This window comes from Blastomyces gilchristii (assembly GCF_000003855.2).
Source record: "Blastomyces gilchristii SLH14081 genomic scaffold supercont1.1, whole genome shotgun sequence".
Classification (NCBI taxonomy): Eukaryota; Fungi; Ascomycota; class Eurotiomycetes; order Onygenales; family Ajellomycetaceae; genus Blastomyces; species Blastomyces gilchristii.
In genome coordinates this window covers 6,383,301-6,401,647 of record NW_003101682.1, presented here as the reverse complement: position 1 = coordinate 6,401,647, position 18,347 = coordinate 6,383,301, and the positions used below count along the sequence as shown (strand labels likewise).

General features: G+C 29.1%; 1 protein-coding gene across 1 annotated transcript; it reads right to left on the bottom strand.

Moving 5' to 3' along the window:
* Positions 1-12,854: 12,854 nt before the first annotated feature.
* Positions 12,855-14,122, bottom strand: BDBG_00678 (uncharacterized protein). The gene is made up of 2 exons (XM_002629386.2): positions 13,626-14,122; positions 12,855-13,530 (listed from the first exon to the last, which is right to left on the bottom strand). Exons 1-2 carry the CDS (start codon positions 13,711-13,713, stop codon positions 13,145-13,147), a joined length of 474 nt encoding a protein of 157 aa, XP_002629432.1. The 5' UTR covers positions 13,714-14,122; the 3' UTR covers positions 12,855-13,144.
* Positions 14,123-18,347: the final 4,225 nt, after the last annotated feature.

Below are 18,347 nucleotides of genomic sequence, written 5' to 3'. Positions count from 1 at the left end.
TGTATTAATAGAAGTGAATATGAAGCACTTATCATCAGAGTCAGTACTTATTAATAATCAGTTGCAATTTGAAGTTGAAAATATCATAAGAAAGTGCATGAAGAATGATAAGACTTATCTTCAGATTAAGTAAAAGAGATATGAAGATCTAATCTGAGAGCTTCTTGAAGTTATTATATAAGACATCTCACACCTGATCAAGGTCTTCATGATCAAGAAGCCTCGCGGTTAGCCAAGTAAAAAATAGAAAGAAAAGTAAAATAGAGAGAGAGTGAAAGAAAGAAAGAAAATGTATTACAATCTAATTTTAGCTATTAAATGAGAAGATAAAGAAAATAAGAAAATCATCATCTTTCACTCTTTTCATCATTTCATTCTGTCTCTTCTCACTAATCATCTTCAAGCTCTTCCTGCAGCTTGATCTTCTGTTCAGCAAGACATGCATCTCAGAATGCAACATTCACTGATAATTTCTCATTCACAAGATCACTGAAACACACTCTGCTGAGCAACTTAAAGAAATGATTATTAATCATGATATTCTTCACAGCTGAAATCATATTAATGAACTCAGTTATCTTGTTCAGTTTCTTCTGCACAGTCTGAATAATGTTCAGATTATACTTGTCAAGATTAGATGACTGTCTCAGCATCTTCAAATCTTGAGCTCTACAATTAATCATATAATCTTCAGAAGACAGAATCAATGATCATTATACATCACTCATCTTAACCTCATCAATCATCTTAGCAGGGATTGAATGACTTATCTTTGTCTCATTATTCATCTTCACAGGTGTTGAGATGATGCTCTGCTCACTGATTCAAACATGTTTTACAGGTTTCAGTGCAATTGAACTCAACATCTTGCACTTGAAAGACATAGACATTCTCTTTATTAAAACTATAGTTGAATTGTTCTTCTCTTCTGTATCACTGATCTCAATAATATCATCAACATTTATCTTCTCAGCTATAGTCTTTTTAAATTCAGACACACTCTTTTTAAACACCAAGTTATCTGTGTTTCATCTGAGTTCATATCAGCTATGACAATTTAAAGAGTAGTGAAATCTCTTATTTTCTCACTGACAGTTAATACAAGTGTCATGTTCTTGTCATGTCTGTTTGTCATCTGCAGAGATGATCATATATTTCTTAAATCATCTCTGACTCTTCATGCAAGACTGATATAATATAGAAGCTATTTTCTCACAGATCTGCAGAATAACAATATTCTGATTGATAAAATTCTTAGAATTAATAATCTGTGAAGTAATTAACTCATTATTATTCATTTATTAGTGTAACTTTCACTTAACAGATAACTGTCTCAAATCTTTAATCAATCACTGACTGAATAAAATGAAAAATTCATGATTGACAAATGATATCTTCTCACTATGTTCTGTGAGTCTTTCAATGATTAAGACAGCATTCACAAGTCTCTTCACAGTCAGGTTCTGTATAATTGATATACTCAGACAAGTGAGCTTGTCATTCTGACAAAAGTATAAGTCAGTCTTGTTATTATAATACAGACATCTCATACATACTGTGTCATACAGTCAAGACATCTGATCACTCTCAATATTCTTCTTTTACTCTAACTTTCTTAAAATATTATCACTCAGAGTTTCATACTGCTTCTGACTAGCTCTTCAATGCTTCTTATTCTCTTTCATCAGTAATAATTCTTCAGTATTCATATCTGTCTATTCAGCTCTCACTTTCAGTTCTACTTACAGCTCTTTATCACTGATCACTTCTGTAGCAGTCTTCTAACTTTCTTTTTTCTTATTTATCTTAACATCTTCTTCTGAAAACTAGCATGTAAACAGTTATAACTTTTTCAAATGAGTAAATGATGTTATAAGCTTTTATATCACAGTCTTAGATTCTTTCTGACTCTTCAAGCTTCTATCATGCAATTCATCTGTTAACTCTTTCACAGCAGCATTATACAGTCTAGCTGAGTAATAATAAGACATCACTGTCTTTTTCTTATCTTGATCTTTGATTACTTTGTATATGAAAAGATAAGTTGATAGTGTTGAAAACTTATCTTTGAAGTTGTCAGAATTGAAGATTTCTGATTCACTCTCTATCTGAAATTCTAACACTTTATCTTCATTATTTTCTTTCCTCTCATTCTTATCTATCTTCTCTTCATCAGTCTTCTTACCTGTCTTCTCTTCTCTATCACTTATATGAAGAAGAGTATCACACTTCTTCTGACTTAATAACTGAAACAATTTCTCTAAGATCAAGGTCTTTTTCATCATGCTTACTGCATCTGTCTTCATAACTGTTAACTTCTTCTTGAGACTCATCATTTCTGTGATCTAATCTTCTATATGTCATGATTTTTGCTAATTTCACTATGTTAAATTTTAGTAAAATGATGTGAGAAATAAGAGAAGAATAAGAAGAAAGTAATTGTGATATATATATTAATACAATTATTCATCTATACTAATCTCTAGTATCTACAGAATCTTTCTCTCATTACAATGAAACTTTCACTCTTATCTATCTCATCAAAGAATTCTTTCTTATTCAAGCTTTTTATAATTTCTTTACAATTTCTTTCTTTTCTTACAGCTGTTTTTATTATTATTATTATTATTCTTCAATTATAGATGTATGCAGTCAGAGACTATGACATCTACCTGAGAACTAAAAGTTCTCAGGGTTTTTCCTATATCTATACAGTTAACTATTATACATTCATCAATTTCAGATATGCAAAATCAGAAAATTCCAGCTCAGAATATAAAAACTGTTTACAAATTGCAGTATTTTAACATCTTCTGATACTTTGAAACCATTTGACATGACAAAAGAAAAGAGAACACAGTCTTAAAGATAGACACATTAAATAGATAGATAGAAAAGAATAGAAAGAAAAAGGTAAAGTAAAATAATGAGAGACTGTAATGAAACAAATTATTGAAAGATAGTATATAGCTGTTTTAACAGACTATATCTGATCAATTTCCTCCTCTTCATATTCAGATATTTCTGAATTTAATCATTTTCTTATAGCTGCTTGAGTTTCTGATAGAAAGTCTATTAAGTATTTAATTCCTGTCTCAGTTGAGAATAAGAATCTCATATTTAATTGATTTAGATCATACTTCTCTTTCAATCTGACTCTGAGACTATTGTATAATGCACAGTGCATTATAATATGCTCAGGATTCTCATTTGCATTGCAGAATGAGCATTCTATTGAATCAAATCTATCATCAAATCTTTGTATATAAGATTTGAAATAGTCATATTCTAATTTCAGCTGTATTATAGATGAGAATATTTTCTTTTTATATTTAATTGAACAAGATTTTCACTTGGGTTTTGTTTCAAATCTTGAATAATGTATACTCTTCTTTTGTTTCTGTCAGCTTTCATTTCACTTGTCTAAACAAGATTCTTTTATTTTTCTCTTTATAAAAGATCAGGACATAATTTTTTGAACAGATCTGCTTAATTCTGAACCTTTTTTTACAGCTGAATCAGTCAATTCATTATCATGAATATTCATATGAGCAGGAACTCAGTGTAGATGAATTATCAGCTTTGATATTCTTCTCTTTTGAATTTTTAAAATGAAGTTTAAGATCAGTTCAAGATTCATTTGATCATTATAAATCTGACTATTTCTAAGTCTTTTTAAAGCAGCTTGACTATCAGAGAATATTCATACCTCTTTCAAACTATTTTCTCTTTTATGAGATTTTATTTCAATAAGTTTGAAAGCTTTCACTATTATAAATAATTCAGCATCAAAGACTTCAGATTCACAGCCTAAATTTCAGAAATCTGAGATAAAATTAATATTATCTTCAGTATAAGCAATGCCTGTATCTAATCTATTCATATTCTCATTTTTTGAGCCATCTGAATAAATCAGAATAGAGTCTTTTATATTAATTGTAGAAATTCTCTTCAAATGCTGTTCATATTCTTTCTCTTTAGATAGTTCACTTATTTATAAGTCTATAAGAGATTCAAGCTTTTCTCTTCAGAGAGATATCTTCTCATAATCAACTTTTTCAATATTTAAAGAAGAAAATTGATTTTTAATCAGTGAGCATAGTCTGTACAGTTGAGAAGACATTTTCTTTGAAGAATTATTTTCATTTCAATCAAGAAATCTATTTCAATTCAGTTCATTTTCAGAGTTAATTGATAGAAATGAAGAAGAGACTCTTTCTCTGATTATATGATTTAAGCTCATCTTTATAACTCTCAGAGCATAGTTCATACAGGCCTTTTCAAATCTAATAGCAGAAGAAGAAATTGAAGCTTGAATTTTCATTGCTTTAATAGAAGATGATTTGAATGCTTTCAGAATTCTTCTCAAAGCTCTGTTTTGCAGACTTTGAAAGAGTTCAGTGAAATTTCCTTGATTATTTTATCAAACTTGAACTTCATAATCAGCTACTGAGATAATACAGGCTATATATAACTGTCTCATAGCCTGGAAGAATAGACCTCTCTCTGTATTTGATAGTCTGATAATGTTGTTCAATAGTCTTTCTGCCTTGACAGTTCTTTGTTGAATATGATATTTAAAATTCAACTTAGAGTTTAATTATACTCCTAATCATTTGACATTTAAACTGGGTTTAATCTCTCTATTTAAAAGAGTTAGAGATAGTTCTTTCTCATTGAATCTAGAAAAGAAATGAATTAACTCAGTTTTATTCATATTAAATTGAATTTGATTGATATCTGCTCTGACAAGGATTTTCTTTGCAGCTTTTTCAATCACTTTCAAATTCTCTTTGATAGTTTTTGAGCTGTAGACTAGATCAATATCATCTACATAAGTTGAAGATCACACTATTTTCATATTTCTATCTTTGAATAGATATGCAGTGTATATTACAAATAAAATAGATTAGATTGAAGATTCTTGCAGCACTTCTATTTTTATCTCAGTCTTGTCTTATTTCATTTCATCAAAGAAAAGTTGTATGATTCTTTTAGACATAAAACAGTTAACTCATTTTATTAGAGAAAGTGATAGTTTTAACATCTTCAAAGTCTGAATTAACTTTGACTTTGAAACATGATCAAATGCTTCTTTTATGTCAATAAAAACTGCAGTTGAGACCAGACCTTCATGCTTTGCTATTTGAATATCATGAACATCTGAGAGAACAGTGTCAATTGCAGAACATTGTTTTCTATCTCTCATTTGTTTACTGAATAAAAGAGAGTTATTAATAGAGTATATAAAAGATAGTTGAGTAGCTATTATCTTTTTCAAAATCTTTCCTAGACAGTTTAATAGAGATATTACTCTATATGACTTAGGAATTGAAGTTTTTCTATTAGATTTTGCAAGAATCACTTCAGTGGCTTCTCTCCAGCATTCAGAATAATATTCATTTTTCAAGAGATTGAAAAAGAGCTCAAAATATTCATTCTTTAAGTAGGAATATGTATTTTGAATAATCAAGTGATTAATTGAGTCAGGCCCTGCAGCAGTTTTAACAGAACTTGAGAAGATAGCTGACTCTAATTCATCTTGTGTAAGATCAGGCCATTCCCAGTCATTTTCATCAATGTAGTTGAGAAGTGATATATTCTCTTTCTCTGAATCTGAATCTGAATCTGGTGAGTTCTGAAAGAGAATTCTCATAAAAGCTTGACATTTTTCCTCAAAAGAGTGTGCTGTATATGATTCATTCTGAAACTCATATTCTAAGACTGAAAGTTTTGCTACACTTCTTTTTTTAGTATAGTTAAAAGCTTTAAAAACTTTCTTCTTCTGTGCTTCTTCAAGAAATTTATTCCAGCAGTCTGTTTTAGCTCTTTTAATATCTGAAAAATATTCATTTCTGACAGCTTTGAACTCTTCATCAGATATTATATCATTCTTTCAATCTCTTCTAGCAGTAGCTAATTCTTTTCTTTTAGATAAGATATTCTCATTTCATCAAGGTTTTGAATACTCAGAAGATTTTCTCTTTGAAATATTATCTCTAACACTTGTTAGAATAATAGATGTAATAAGCTTCACTCTATTCTCAAGTATTTTATTTGAGATATCTTGATCAGAATTTCAATATAGCTCATTCTATCTTTCAGATTTTAACAGATTTATACTTTCTTCAACTGCTTTTCAATCAGCTTTTTCAAAGTTAAACTGATTAGAGAGAAGAGGACTTTCACTCATTTGTTTTTCACTCAGTTTAATATCAAATTGAATAATCTCATGATCTGATTCTGATGTCTCATTTGAATCAATAAATCAGTTTACAAGTCTTCTTTTCATTAGATTTTGTGATATGAAGATGAGATCTATAATAGATTTCTATTTCATACCTTTTCTAAAGAATCTTTGTTGATCAGATTTATTAATCAAATCTATTGAATACTCAAAGATTCATTTAATCAGATTATCAGCTCTCACTGCTCTCTTGCATTCTGAATTTCATCAGAGATGATGTGCATTGAAATCTTCTGCAATTATAGAGTTTCTTGATAAAGTTATGTTCAGAAATCCACTATCAATTGTTCAGATATTGTTATTTTTCTTCAATGACTTTTCATTATAGATATTTATAAGCTGTATAGTATTAAACTCATTTTCTTTATCTATAATATCACTCACCAGAATATCAGAGTCAGACATGATATCAAATCTTAGATTAAATTGATATCTTGATCTCTTTCTTTCATAGATTACTACTCTTGACTTTATCTCAGACTTTTAAGATAGAAAGCAGTAGTAGCTTGAATGAGAAATGATATAATTTTGCTCAGCATTAAAATTTGGTTTCTGAAGTAATATAAAATCAACTTTTTATTCAAATGCAATTTGAAGACAAGAATAAATATAATTTGAGTTTCTATCCATATTATTTTGAATAAATGTGATTTTTGAAGAGTTTTTAAACTTTTTTTGTTATTTTTGTTGTATATTCATACTAAAAGAGAGTAGAGATAGAGTAGAATCTAGTCACTATCATCAGATAGTAGATTATAACTATTTTGAAAAGTAGAGATCTCAACTGCTTGCATTATATCTAGTTTATCATCAGAGTCATTTCTCAATTCTCTAATCTTAACAGGAGTTTTAGAATTCAAATTCTGTTTACATTTAGCTGAAGAATTGAAGTTTGAAGATTTAGATAGTTGAGAGTTTCTTCTTTTTAAGCTTGCAGTTATAAGTCTACTGACTTGACTCTTCTCTTAAGTTCTAGATTGACTTTGAGCTTCATCTTTTCTCCAGTTCTTTTGAGTTCTAGAAGTAAATATACATTCTTTTGAGCTAGATGCATGTTTTTCTTTACAATTAGAGCACTTAAGCAGAGTGTGTTGACATATTTCATCTCTTTTTGAGCATGTTTCACATTTATGCTCACTAGTTTTGTGATCTCTAGCACAGAATGCACATTTTGAGTCTCTAAAACATGAGATTATAAAGTATTCATATCTTTGACAGTTTGAACACTGTGTTTGAGCTTTGAGATTCATTCTTGAGTCTTTGTATTCATGAACTCTCATTTTCAAATCTGCTACTCTTAGACTGGCCGCCGGGACCATGAATTTCATGTTTGATTCCATTTGATCTGGTCCCATACATTTCTTGACGTGAATCCCGCTGGGACTGGCCATCAAAAAAACATGTAAAGTGACTATATATCAGATCTTAAAATGGAATCATGACTTGAAAAAAATGAGAAAGTGGTCTCATTTGGTCCCATTTAGTCCCATTCTTGGCATAAAGTTACTATTTTTAGACATTTTAAGGTTTTTTTTAGACTATTTTTAATTTTTTAAAAAGTAACGCTTTTTGGTAACACTCAAATGAGATTTAAAGTCATTTAAAGCAATAAAAATAATTTAAATTGAGAAGTGGAAATCATGGTCCCATTTGGAAAATGTGATAAGAGTAGACAGTAAGTCCCACTGGGACAGTATGGAACTACTATCTAATGTTAAAACCGTGTAATGGGATCAGTCGAATTGGTAATGGGACTATCAAAAAATCTGGTCCTGGTCCCAGACACGGTCACACGGTCAGTCTAGCTACTCTTACTTCAGAGATCTTTGACTATTCAAGTGTTTTTATATATACTAGAACAGAGGCATTTCTTTTACTTTATCTGAACTCAATTGAATTTAGTCATACAGGCTTCTTTCTCAGTTGAATAGAGTTGTATTCTTTCAATTCATTTTTGAGAAGTAGCATTTCTTCTTCACAGTCAAAAATTTCAACTGAAATATCATGAAGAATGAATTTGTCTCACTTTTCATCTCTTTTAGATAGAATTGTTGTGTTTAACAAAGATTCTACTGCTGACTTTCAGAGATTCTCATTCTGAATAAGGAATTCAGCACTGAATTCAGACATTGTAGTCAGAATGATGAAGTTTTCAAAGAATAATGACTCAATTGAAGCTATAACTGGTTTTTGAACTTCAATATCAGTTATTAACTGAGAAAAGAACTGCTGATTAATTTCATTTCTGATTCTGAAAATGAGATTTGAGTTTAGCTTGTTTCTTTGCAGAATGTTCTGATTTGAGACTTTAAGAATAAGTCTTCTATTTCTGAAGATTTGAAAGTTTTTCTCTTTTTACATTTTCTTTTTCACTTTTCTATGAATAGAGGTATGAGCAGTATTCTTCTCAGTTTTCTCAGGATTTTGAGCAGGTTTTGAGACAGCAGGTTTAGAGACAGCAGATTCAGCTGTTTAAGTATATATTTTCTTCTGATTCAAAGAAGAAGAAGAAGTAGAAAAAAAAGAAGAAGAGTAAGATAAAGAGTCAGTGATTGTACTAGAAATTTTCAATGTTTTTTAAACTGTGTTTGAGATTTCAAGTTTGAACTTGATTATCTTCTGTAGTTGTCTAGCCTGAGCATGAAGAATTAACAGAACTTCTTCATTCATCTCACTCAGACACTGCTTTTCAAGAATCTTGCTTACTTTTTCAAGTTTCTATATTTCAAGAACTTGTTGTTTCTCTATTTCTTCTTTCTTTCTTCTCTTCAGAATTTCAATCTCAGAAATAGCATTTAAGAAAGCATCTTTTTCCACATCAACTGAGTGTATTTTTGAACTCATTATTCTCACTCAATGAAAAGTTGGTCAGACTGTTTCAATTGAGATATTTCTAAGTCTGTTTTCAATTGAAAAGTTGATCAGACTGTTTTAAAAGAAGAATAAAAGACTTTTGTATATAAAACACCTGATTTTTTTCACACTAGTTCAGTAACTAGGTTAGATTTTTGAAGAGAATCTAATAAACTAAAATTGATTTTTGAGATAAATCAATAAAATCTTTACAATCTCTTTCTTGAGATACAGTGAGAAAGAGTATGATATCAATTGATAATGAATCAGATAATATGACAGTTTTTGAGAGAAAAACTGATAAAAAATAAATCAATTTTTTGCAGAGAAATTGATTAAAACTATTCAATTTTATTTTAAATCATTCAATTCTTCTCACACAACAAGTATACAACTCAAATCAGTTAATAAAGAGTGTAAAAAAGAATTAAGTATTAATAAAAGCTCTTCAGTCACTGAAAAAGTAATTCTTACTTAAAAGAATATGAAATTATAACAGAAAACAGCTCTGTTTTTAATTCTTTATAAGAATATTATATAAAATTCAGAGAAAAACATCTTACTTTTTCAAGAGAAGTAAAAAACTATTTCTAAGATCTTTTTTTTTTTGCATTAACTGCTGCAGAAGAATGAGATAGAAACTACTAAGATATACACTACTGTATATCTTTTATCAAGACTTTCCCTCTTCAGAGTCTTGATATTATAGAGAATATAAGTCTGTTTCTATATAATAATATAAATATTGTCAGTGAGATGTAGAGGAACTGATTATTTATATCTCAAAATAGAAGACTTTGTCAATGATTATATTAATATAGAGTTAATTCTTAAATTCAATAGAAATCTAGTATTGCTGTTCTCAATCTCTTGCAGAATCTATTGAATATTGAGATATTAAAACTAGATTTAATATATCTCACTATGCAGAGATCAAAGACTCAGTCAGATCTTGAAGTATACTAATTTTATAGTTATTAATATGCTGTTGACTTGTTATTCACTGATTATGTATTGAATGCTGTTGCTGAGGTATCTTTTTGTATTATTCTGTCAGAGATGAGCCAGATTAAGAGAAGTAGTATAAGAGTGAGACTTGATATTGAAGTCTAGATACACTGATAACAGACTGTGAAGATTGCACTTCAGAAGTGTCTGTTGATTATGTGCTTGATATTATCACTGAGATATCTTTTTGTATTTTTCTGCTGAAAAGGAGCCAGATTGAGAAGGGCAGTATGAGAGTGAGACTTGATATTAATGTTTTGAAATATCAAAGATGAACAGGGTTTTCACAGAGATCACTTCTCAGATATCTTCACAATTACACATTGAGAATCTTTCAAAATCAAGAAGATTGACACATATGACTATGTCTCTTCATCTTACAATTTGTATGGCACTTTGGCCCAGGGTTGTGATGTGATAGGGATGAATGAGGAATAATCTCACATGAGAGTTTTGAACAATGTCTAGTTCACATTTGGCTGGATATCTTCACCACCACACGGGGTATGCGGTCGGCGATGGGGTCAAAATGCTCATATGATCGAGGGCTTTTCAATGGATCTATCAGCGGGTTCTTATTCGAAAAATCGAGCGAGTTCGTGGTGGAGCGGTCTGTTGTGTACATGCGACAGCTGTTTTTAAATTAAAGAACTTTCATCTCTTTCTTATTATTTCTTTTCAAGCCTTTCTTACATCTGATCATTCTTTGTATAAATAAGTAATTCTATCACTCAGTCTTCTCTTTTCTATAATATCTGCAGTATATGTAAATGAACTAGCACTTCTGAATAATATCTGCCTCTTTGTGCCTAGTACTTGTGATACTTATCATCTTTTTTCAATGTCATTTTTTTCTCCACAAATGCATCTTTTCAGATAGAGAGACTGTGGCATACTTTTATTCTCTATTCAACTCTAGCTTCTGCTTCATCTCTTGCTATTTCCTGAAGCTTTCACTTCTATCTTCTCTCTCTGCTCTTTTCTTCATATACAATTACTTCTTCTATGAGAGCTTTTACTTCTTTTCTACAGAGTCTTTATTCTTTTCTTCATATATAATTGCTTCTTCTATAAGAGTGTCTGCTTCTTCTCTACAGAGTCTCTGTTCTTTTCTTTATAGATGATCACTTCTTCTACAAGAGTTAATCTCTATAAAACAATCACTGTATATATAAGAGTGTATACTCATCTCTCATCTTTTAGAGAAAGAGACAAGTTTTTACCCTTATATCTGACTCTATGTAGCGGCGTACGCTACAAAGACTATTAAAAAATCTGGTTCTGATTTCAGACACGGTCACACGGTCAGTCTATTCACAACTCAGCTTAAATACTATTATATATTTAATCTTTACATTTTATCTTTCTACTGTGAATACTTCTAGTAGTTAACAGTACATATTACATCAAGCTGTAAACATCTGAATAATCGCCTGTAAGCACTTATTCTTATATAAATATAGTCTGTTAAAATAGCTATATACTATCTTTTAATAATTTGTTTTATTACAGTTTTTTCTTACTTTACTTTTTCCTTTCTATTCTTTTCTATCTATCTATTTAATATGTCTATCTTTAAGACTGTGTTCTCTTTTCTTTTATCATGATATTGTTAAATAATTTCAAAGTATTAGAAGATGTTAAAATACTGTAATTTATAAACAGTTTTTATATTCTGAGCTAAAATTTTCTGATTTTATATATCTGAAATTAATAAATGTATAATAGTTAACTTTATAAATATAGGAAAAACTCTGAGAACTAAAAGTTCTTAGATAGATGTTATAGTCTCTGACTATATACATTTATAATTGAAGAATAATAATAATAATAATAATAAAGTATATATATATTATATAAAAGTAACACTTTTTAATAATACTCAGTCTCTGATATTATGAAAATAGAGTCTCTCTGTGAGATCTGTTTTTATCAGAAGTCAGAGAATTATATATTTCTTAAGATTATCTTTATATATCTTATTTATGAAATTAATGAAGAGAATTATTAATTTCAGTATTCTATTCTTAATATTATTTAAGTGATAGCAGAGTTCACTTTAATTACACTTTTTAAGTATATATTTTCTAATTATTCATATTTATACTGATATATACTGATTATTTATTAGATAATATTAAAATAATAATGTATTACAGCTGTGTTATTCTTACTATAAAAGATATATAGTTAATAATAAATATTATAAAAACTCTGAGAAGTAAGTATTTTAAAAGTTCTATAACTTTATAATCTTGATTTTTTTTATTTTTCTTTTTTCTTTTTTTCTTTCTCTTTTTTTTTATTATAATTTTTTTCTTGTTTTTATTTTATTTTTTATTTTTTATTTTTTTTTTATATTTTATATTTTTTTATAATTAAAATTATATAAATTATAATCTATATTTAGAAAAGTAATAATATTTAATAACACTCTTTATTAAATTTTTAACAAATGAGTACTATATTATAATATTATATAAGTAAGAAATGATTTTATAGTCTTATTTAATATCATTCTTAATAATGAAATCAGAATGAAAATGTAACTAAGAATTTAAATATATTCTTTATCTAAGACTAGATTTTTATTTGAAAAGTGAATCTGAGATCTTTAATATTTGAAATAATGTGATTTGAAATCATGATGAACATAAACCATGATCAGAAGTAATGCTTTTAGGCAATGTGACAACTGTAAAGTTTGGTCCTGGTCCCAGACACGACGGTCACACGGTCAGTCTACGGAGCTTGCGATCGCCGATCACGTGGATTGGCGGTCGCAGCGAGCGTGTGGGCCGAAGCGGTCGGCCCGCAATCCTGTCGAACAATATGCATGACTTTGATGATAAATATAAGAAAGATGTGTACGAGTGATATTTAATTGAAAAAGATGCATATTGAATGATAATTGAATGATTCAGAGAAACATGTATATTTTGATTTCTTGGCAGTGTTTTGCTACTAATTTCAGAGCGCTGGGAAAATTCTGTTCGCAAGCAATCTGTCCACCATCAAAACCAACACCCAAAACTACTACAGCTTCTGCGCTGTCCAACTCACCCCTGCGGCCTCCAACGCATCATCCCCATCAACAAGCACACACCAGCCCTCACTCCCATTACTGCCCGCCTCCTCCCCCGCAATCGCCGCCTTGAAGTTCTTCCGCGCGTACTCTAGCACCTCGTTATCAAAGGTTCCCGGCTGTAGCCACACGGCGGGGATATCCAACGTCTTTGCCTCCTTCAGGACCGCCAGCGTCACTTTGGGTGGGGTGACGATGGAGAGAGATGTCTGGGTAGGCACCTGGAGAGCGGAGGGCGACGGGACAGTCTTGTATGTCTTTGAGGGCAGGGGGATTTCGGAGGCCCGCGGGTTCAAGGGAGTGACGGGGAGGGAGTGCTGGTGGTACCAGGCGAGGACTATTCGTGGTGAAATGTTACTATGAGCATCCAGGAACATCAAATGGCTTATTTTCATTTTTCACCCGTGTGGATTGCTTATATATATAACTCACTCTTGTAGCCAAACTTGCTGGGATCGGTGCTGGCGCCGGCGACGGCGAATCGTGGAGAGGAGAAGAAAAGTTTTGCAGCGGCCTCCATTTTCAGGTCAAATGGTGTGTATTGATTTCTTCTGGAAAATAATGGAATGGTATCCGGCGTATATGGAGTTGTTGAGAGATGCTGGCTGTGTTGTGTCTTAGGAAGAGGTTTACTGTTTTTACCTGACTACTAAATATTTTGAATTGCCTGATATTTACCCCGCCGAGGTCCCGACCAGCTCCAAACTTCTGTCTACTCCGCAAACTAGGAACACAATGGTCGGGTTACGTTACCCTGAATCCTGTTCACGAGTAAAGCATTCATTGTCCGAACAACAAACACCAACAACTCGCTTCTTTAACATACGCCTCAGCAACCCCTCTATTGATTTCAATGAGATACGCTCTAGTCAAGGCCATCATTCATACTCTCCAGGTCCAGGTTAAATCAATGGGTCAGTCAAGAAATTCTAATCCGTACATAGACAAGCATTAAATTGTATGCCTTATCTCAGCGGGCTCAGACCCTCTGGCTCGGTTTGAACAGGTTGCAGCATTATTAACTAATCTGGCATGACACTAACCTACTTTTGATACAAGTCATGTGCTCAGAGCAATCCTTGTCAGAGGATCTGAGAAGAAACAGTTTCATCTTCAATGAAGATTTCTGAGATTTATAAGAATTTTTCAGATTCTTCAACTTTGACTTTCTATTACTATATACTCACATATCTTTGAGATTTGAAAATCACCTTAGCTTATAGCTAAAGAGAAGAAGAATAGAAATATTTCTTTAATATTTTAAAAAAATCTATATTTAAGATAGATATATACTCTTGAAAATAATTATATTTTTTAATCTCAGAATTTCTAAGAGCTTTTTTTTATATGAGAAATTGAATTAAAATTACTGTATTCAAAAATACATTAGTTAACTTTAAAATAATACTTCTATTCTAAGAACTTAAGATATGAATATAAAAATCAGATATATTATAAGAATATTATTATTCTAAGATTTTAAAATAATATAGAAATAATGAATTTATGAAATTAAGTTAAAATTCTCTTTTATACTTAAAGTACTAAGTAAATTATTCTTATATTATTAATAATCAGAAACTGTTTCTTTTCAGATACTTTATAAAATATTATTACTTATATAATCTAATTTTACTATTTAAGTTAGCTTATTACTTATTTGAGACTAGCTTATAATATAATTATTAATTCAGTATTAAAATGATAATAAATATCTGAAGAATCTATTAACTGATATAACTGTTATAATTAGTAATCTTACTAAATTATATAACTTATTACTATATTATATTCTTATAAATAGATCTATTAATACAATCTTTAACTATTCTATAGATTATAGTCTGAATGACATGTTTTTCTTTTTAGAATATTATATTAATATTTTTAATAAGAATAGTTTATCTTTTTTAAAAAGACTCTTACTTTTTATTACAGATATTTCATTTTCTCTGAATCTATCAGTCAGTAGATTTATATACTTTTGAAAAAGTATGTTCTTCATTGTAAAGAGAAGTAGAGTTATCTTGATATAAGTAATATATCTATTACTTCAGAGTTTAGCTCAAGGCTCAGAATTACTCACTCTACTAGATAACTTATTAATAGAATAATTACTTATTATAAGAAGGTTTCTGACTTGTAAGATAAGACTGAGATCAGTTTTCATCAGAGTATGAAATTTAATAATGAAATAATGAAGAAGCTTCAGAATAAAGAAAAGCAAAGTTAATATTTATCTATAGAATCTGTTTATTTTAACTTATTAAATTCTTCACTATCTCTCATCTTCAGAATACTGACTTTTAATGATGATCTGAATCAATCTATCTATTATACCGCAGACAATTTTATGAATTTGATACAGATAATACTTCAGAATTAAATAACTATAACTGAAATTATATAATATCTTACTATATCTGTTTCTGTATAAAGCTTACAAGATATCATGAGAGATGAGTTGTAGAAATATTAAAAGAAAGTTAAATATATACTAGATATTAAATCAGTGATCACATTTAATAGCTTTAATTATAAAGTCTGATATGTTAATATGTTAACTAATGCAGAAGTTATTAATGAAATTAACATTTTATTAAAAACTTAATAAGAAAGCTTTTTTAAACATTATATTAATTCTAACAAGTGAAAGATTTGTTTCAAGTCTCTATATAGATATATACTGTTAGACTGACTGCTGAGATTATGAATTTCACATTTAATCTCATTTAATCTAATCTCATATATTTCTTGATATGAATTCTGCTGAGACTAGTCATTTAAAAAACCTGCAAAGTAACAATATATCAAATCTCAAAATGAAATCATGACTTGAAAAAAATGAGAAAGTGATTTCATTTAATCTCATTTAGTTTCATTCTTGACATAAAGTTACTATTTTTAGACATTTGAAGGTTTTTTTTACACTATGTTTAAATTTTTAAAAAGTAACACTTTTTGATAACACTCAAATGAGATTTAAAGTCATTTAAAGCAATAAAAATAATTTAAATTGAGAAGTGAAAATCATAATCTTATTTGAAAAATGTGATAAGATTAGACAGTAAGTCTCACTGAGACAGTATGAGACTACTATCTAATGTTAAAACTGTGTAATGAGATTAGTTGAATTGATAATAAGACTATCAAAAATTCTAGTTCTGATCTCAGACACAGTCATACGGTTACACGGTCAGTCTATATACTATCAAGCCTTGTTAAAAATATTTAAATCACTATTAAAACCTTAGAAGCTGATAATACTGCAGCTCTATGAGATAAGATTAATATTGAATATATAATATCACTGACTGAAGAACATGTTAATATCTTCAAAAAATTAACAAAATTACAAGTTAAGAATAGTGATTATCTTACTTTTTAAAGACATTTTCACTATTTTATTACTCATCACAAAGAGCTCTGTCAGAGTATTGAAGATGTATATTAAAATCTTTTTCTTAACAATCTACAAGATTATTAAAAACTATTTATCAAGATACATCTGAATGAGTTTTTCTTCACTGACTAAGAACTCATTGTTAATATTAATATTAATAATTTAATAAAGTAACTGATTAATTTAATGTTCAAAAAGAGTATCACTGAGTGAAAGAAGCAGTCTCAGACTGATTCTGTGACTGTGAAAAACAATAAGAATAAAGATAAGAATAAAAGCATAACTGTATAAAAGTACACTCACTGTAAAAGACATGAATATACTGTTGACAGGTGTTTCATCTTACACTCTGATAAAAAGAAAAAGAAGATGAACAAGAAGAATGATGATAAAAAGAAAGAGAAGAAGAATGACTTAATAAGTTCTCAATCAGCAGTAAATGTAGTAATTACAAAGATTGAGTTCTATTTCTCTTTCACAGTCACTGAAAAACCATTCTCTAGATCTTGATATTTGAACACATGTACAAGTCTGAATATGATAAGTAAGCTTCATTCTTTTTCAAATATTAAATCTTTTAATAATAACATCTCTGTTAATTCTGAAACTGAGAGAACTGAGTTTGTTAAGAAGATTGAAACTATTATCTTGAAGATTAAGAGTAATGATGTTAACTTGCAGAATGTTCACTATATTTGTATTATTATAGTTAACCTGCTCTTATTTATAAAGCTTGAAGATCAGAGATTTCAATTTACATTATCTTTCACTATTTTTTTATTTTTCATACAGTTCAAATCACTCAGAATAACATATATATAATTACTGAATAAGAGTTCAATGAGATTTCTGATCATCTCAACAAGGCAGTCAAGTATATTATGATATCTTATGAATATAATTTTAACTGAAAAGTTATTCTTTCTGTGACTGCTGTTATTACTGTTAATAATATTGATTCTGCAGTTCTGAATATAGATTTTAAGAATACAAAGATATTAAGAACTCTTTTAAACTAGCACTGTAATCTCAGTACTGTAATCTCATTTATATTCACAATAATACTATAATTACTATAATCAAGGATTCTCATACTGAAGTTATAATTAAAGATTCTAAGACTGAGTTCTTTTGCAAAGAATGTGTTAAGACAGGTATATAATAAAATTATTTAAAAATACTGATGTCTAGATCTATTCAACTTATTAAGAAGATTCATATTATTATTCTTATAGATAATAAATATACATTGAAAGATCTCTCTGATTATTTCTTAGAGTTTCATCAGAAAATTAAATACTGAATGCTTATTATCTATGATGCAACTCACTACTATTGAGTATATTTTTTAAAGTTCAAGAATAAGACTGTTCAATACTTTGAGTTGTGACTCAGATTCATGAGTAATTTCAGATATACAGCTTCTGCTTTTCTATAAACTGATATTAATAATGTTTTCTAATTCATATATATACATACAGTCATGAATTTATATGATATTAAATGAAAATCAATAATATCTTATTCATTACACTAAGATAATATTTCTGAATATGAGATCTACACTATTATAAGACAGATTAGAGCTGCTCTTTTAAAAGATAATCTCTCTAAGAAGTTCTGAGCAGATGTTCTAGAGATAGTAATTATAATAATTAATAATACTCTCATATCTATAGTTCTTTACAACTTAACATTTTGACTCTCTACTGTAGAGACTTCTGTAATTTTAAGTTCATATAAGATTTCTT

Bases quoted from the DNA above. Each gene is read 5' to 3' on its own strand.
- BDBG_00678 (XM_002629386.2), bottom strand. From the start codon at position 13,713: ATGGAGGCCGCTGCAAAACTTTTCTTCTCCTCTCCACGATTCGCCGTC. The intron at 13,531-13,625 runs GTGAGTTATATA...CACCACGAATAG, and splicing joins CAGCAAGTTTGGCTACAAGA to TCCTCGCCTGGTACCACCAG.